At 55.2% G+C, this 3,570-nt stretch overlaps 1 protein-coding gene across 1 annotated transcript in view; it reads left to right on the top strand.

Moving 5' to 3' along the window:
* The window catches only part of PRSS46 (protease, serine 46), a 4,575-nt gene extending 2,061 nt beyond the window's left edge, over positions 1-2,514 (top strand). The window contains exons 4-5 of the mRNA XM_006770421.2: positions 682-845; positions 2,173-2,514. Coding sequence (XP_006770484.1) covers positions 682-845; positions 2,173-2,427 — 419 coding nt within the window. The 3' untranslated portion in view covers positions 2,428-2,514. The remainder of the gene's footprint in view (positions 1-681; positions 846-2,172) is intronic.
* The last annotated feature ends 1,056 nt before the right edge of the window (positions 2,515-3,570 follow it).

The following is a 3,570-nucleotide window of genomic DNA, read 5'->3' as shown; positions in this document are numbered from 1 at the left end:
CCTCCCTCCCCTCCTTCCCTCATCGACCTGTCAGCAAACATTTCCTGAGCGTACACGAGCTGCACTCTCCCAACCTCTGTTGATAGCAAAGTGCTCTCGTGGAGAAGACACTTGTGGTCTGCATGGGCCCCAATCCCCAAGGTCAAATTCAGTGCCTAGGCGTCACCTGGCAACAGGGCAGGGAATTCATCCCTGGATGTCAGTGGGCTTCCCTGTGCTCAGGTGGCACAAGGGCCCTGTCTAGGAGGCACCGAACCATTTGGCAGCCACACAGCTGTGACCTTGAGAGACCAATGGCCCCTATTAGCGCCACTCTGGGGTTCTAGCATCTAGGAGCCCTTGTAGGTCCTGCCTCCCCGGGGGTGGCACTCTGAGCTCCAGGGCGTCTCCACCTCAGGCCTCGCCCTCATGGGTCCCTGAGGTCGTCTCTCCGTGTCCTCTCGGCGCCTGGACGTCACCAAGCCCTTTGGGAGACGTTTCCTTTGTTTTCTTAATGAGCTTGAGCTTTCTCGAAAGTCAGGCAATGGGCTGGGCCTTTATAAATTATACCCTCCCCCCAAAATAAATAAATTACCCCCCAGGAGATGGCCCTGCCCCGACATCAGGGATGCAGATAACCCCAAGGTGAAGTTGTGCCAGATTATTGAAGGGTGCTGAGGCAGAATTTCTCTCTTTCTTTAGTGCCCCCAAGGCCCCCCTACAGTCTTCAGGAAGTTTCTGTCAAGATAATAAAAAGTGAGATTTGCAATCAGCAGTACCAGTTCCTCTTCCTGAAGGGCCAGAAGAAGTTCATCGGGAAAGAGATGCTGTGTGCCAGCTTAGAATGGGGCGTAGACTCTTGTCAGGTGCGAAGTGGATGGCCCAGGGCGGGGAGGGGACTTGCAGGGGCCATGCCTTCCTTTAACGTGGCGCTGGGAGACCTCACACGAGTCTCCCTTCCCAGGGCTCCAGCTTCCCAGTCGGTAAAAGCAGGTGACAGTACTCTGCTCCTGTCCACAAGAATGGTGGTGGTAGCAGGACCTCCCAGGTCATTTGCACTTGTCTGAACATCAGTCAGTACATGCTTGGATCTGAGCCAGGTGCTGGCAGAACCAGTTTTGCATAAATGGCCTCATTCTGTAAACACACTTCTGCCTCTCGTAACTTCTGTTCAACATTGTTTTTTGAGATTTAGCCATAGTGATACCTGCAGCTAATTCATTAATCAGCTCTATCCACAATATTCACTTGGATGACTATGCCACAGTTCATCCATCCTTTCTACCACATTGGAGTAGTTTCCAGTTTTTTCATGTCTCAGATTCTGCTCCTCTGAATATTCTTACACTCATTTCCCCGTGGACATGCTCCAGAATTTTTTCCATGGGCTGCATCCTGCAAAGAACTGGTGGGTCAGAGGTTTGCATTATTTTACAAAAACCTGTATCATTATTGCCCTGGCCGGTTTGGCTCAGTGGATAGAGCGTTGGCCTGCAGACTGAAGGATCCTGGGTTCAATACCGGTCAAGGCATGTACCCCGGTTGCAGGCTCAATCCCTGGGCACATAGGGAAGGCAACCAACCGATGTGTCTCTCTCACATCAGGTTCTTTCTCTGTCTCTCCCGCTCCCTCCCACTCTCTAAAAATCAATGGGAAGAAATTCTCATGTGAGGATTAACCAAAATTTTTGTATCGTTTATATCTATAGCTATACAGAGAACCATTTTTTTTTCTAATTTACAAAAATTTTCAATGATACAGAAGAGTGTAAAACTTTTTAAATGATCATAAACCTGCCATCAAGAGAAATAACAGCAGTTACCTTTGGGTTGATCAATGCTGTTGTAACATTACTCTTATGTTTTGCACAAAAAGAGGAGGGGTCAGTGTGCATTTCCAGTGGCTCACTGTGCAAGCCAGGACTGCAGGAAAGAAAAAGGTCAGGACATCCCGTTGGAGGCCCCCCAAGATTTAGGGGAGTTTGAAGGAGACTGAAGGGAGAGGACAGCGAGGCCCCGAGCTTGGGCCCCAGCGTGGAGCTTCTATGTGCAGAGCAGGTTCCCAGCCAGGCCCATCATCAGGGACCTGGTGCACAGCTCACACTGAGGCAATGGCCTGGGGAAGGGCAAGTCCATGCTAGCCTGCAGTAGACCCTCCCGCTGCCTCCCTGATGCTCCATCTTCCCCTCACAGGTTAACTCTGGCAGCTCCCTGGTCTGCCAAGTGAACAAGACGTGGGTCCAGATGGGGGTGGAGAGCTGGAGCTTCAGCTGTAAGCAGCACCACTTCCCCAACATCTACACCAGCACCTCCCACTTCACCCAATGGATCAAGCAGCAGATCACGGACGTCAAGTTCATCAGCAGGGCCCCCCCTGCCTTCCTGAGCCCTGTCCTGTGCACTGGCTACATCCTGCTGGTCTCCTTGGGCTCCCTGTGGCTCCTGTGAGCAGCGTTTCCAGGGGTCATTCCGGGAGCTGGAGCGAGGCTGCTTCTCCCTGCCCTCTGCCCGCCCTCAGAGAGGTGGGGCCTGGAGGCATGCAAGACACGGGCAGAGTGTCCTTGGGGGAGGGTCCCAAGCCATTGGCTTTCAGTTGTTCAATGAAGATGCTTTTGCACTTTTTGCCACTTGAAGTCATCGTCTTTCTTCTTGATTCTGGCTGGAACCCTCAGAGGTAGCCCTTCCCCACCCCCAGGTCCCAAGGCCTTGGCCTGGGTCTCTGACCAAGGGCCTTCCTGCAAGGGCCAGTCTCTTCCCAAGACACACATCCCAGACCTGCCCTGTGGACCTTGTTTCAGAAACGGCCTCTCCCAGCCCCGAGTGTCCCCTGATTCTACAAAATCTGGCCAGTTTCTCTCTTCCCGCAGGGGTGGGTGATGGGGGGCAGGGGAGGGCAGGCAGAGCGCTGCCTGGGTGACGTGTGTGAGGGGTGCACACCAGCTGCCTCAGTGACCTCATCAGGCTCTGGAGAGCGGACTGGCTGGCCCAAGCTAGCCTGGCTGAGGGCAGAGTCCGCCCAAGTGGGGAGGGCTGTGGGGTCCCTCAGACCTGGTGGGGCTCAGGTTCCGAGTGCACACTCCCCCTCGGCCCCCGGACGGTGGTGGGTGTGACCTGCTGTCCTCAGAGACCAGGGCCTGGATGGCCAGCCGAGGTCGGTCCGCGGCAGCAGTCCAAACGTCCTGGCGTGGTTCCACGTTGGCCTTGCTCGTCTGAGGCCAGACTTTCCCAGCAGCTTTGACCCAAAGTTTCTCACAGGCTCCCCCCAGACTATATGCTCGATGTTTTCTCCATCTACGTCGTGGCGTCATCAAAACGTCCCCTAATTCCAACACAGGAAGTGGCCCTCTGCTCCCGGAGGCCTGTGGGTGCCGTCACCGTGTCTGCGTGTGGAAACCTCACCCGAGCGCCTGTCCCGCGTGGATGGAGCTGCGGGGGAAGGAAGGGCGCTGGCCGTGGCGGCGGCGGGCGGCGGGCGATCATTAAGTCTTCATTGAACCCTTTCCATCGGCTCATTCCAGGAACCGGGGAAGCCCACGGAGTCCAGTCCGCAGGCTGGAGGGAGGGGCCGCCTGGAAACCCCGGGTATCGCCC

Source organism: Myotis davidii, unplaced genomic scaffold (assembly GCF_000327345.1).
Source record: "Myotis davidii unplaced genomic scaffold, ASM32734v1 scaffold663, whole genome shotgun sequence".
Lineage (NCBI taxonomy): Eukaryota > Metazoa > Chordata > Mammalia > Chiroptera > Vespertilionidae > Myotis > Myotis davidii.
The sequence above is the reverse complement of the archived record's forward strand: the minus strand, read 5'-3'. Positions and strand labels throughout refer to the sequence as shown.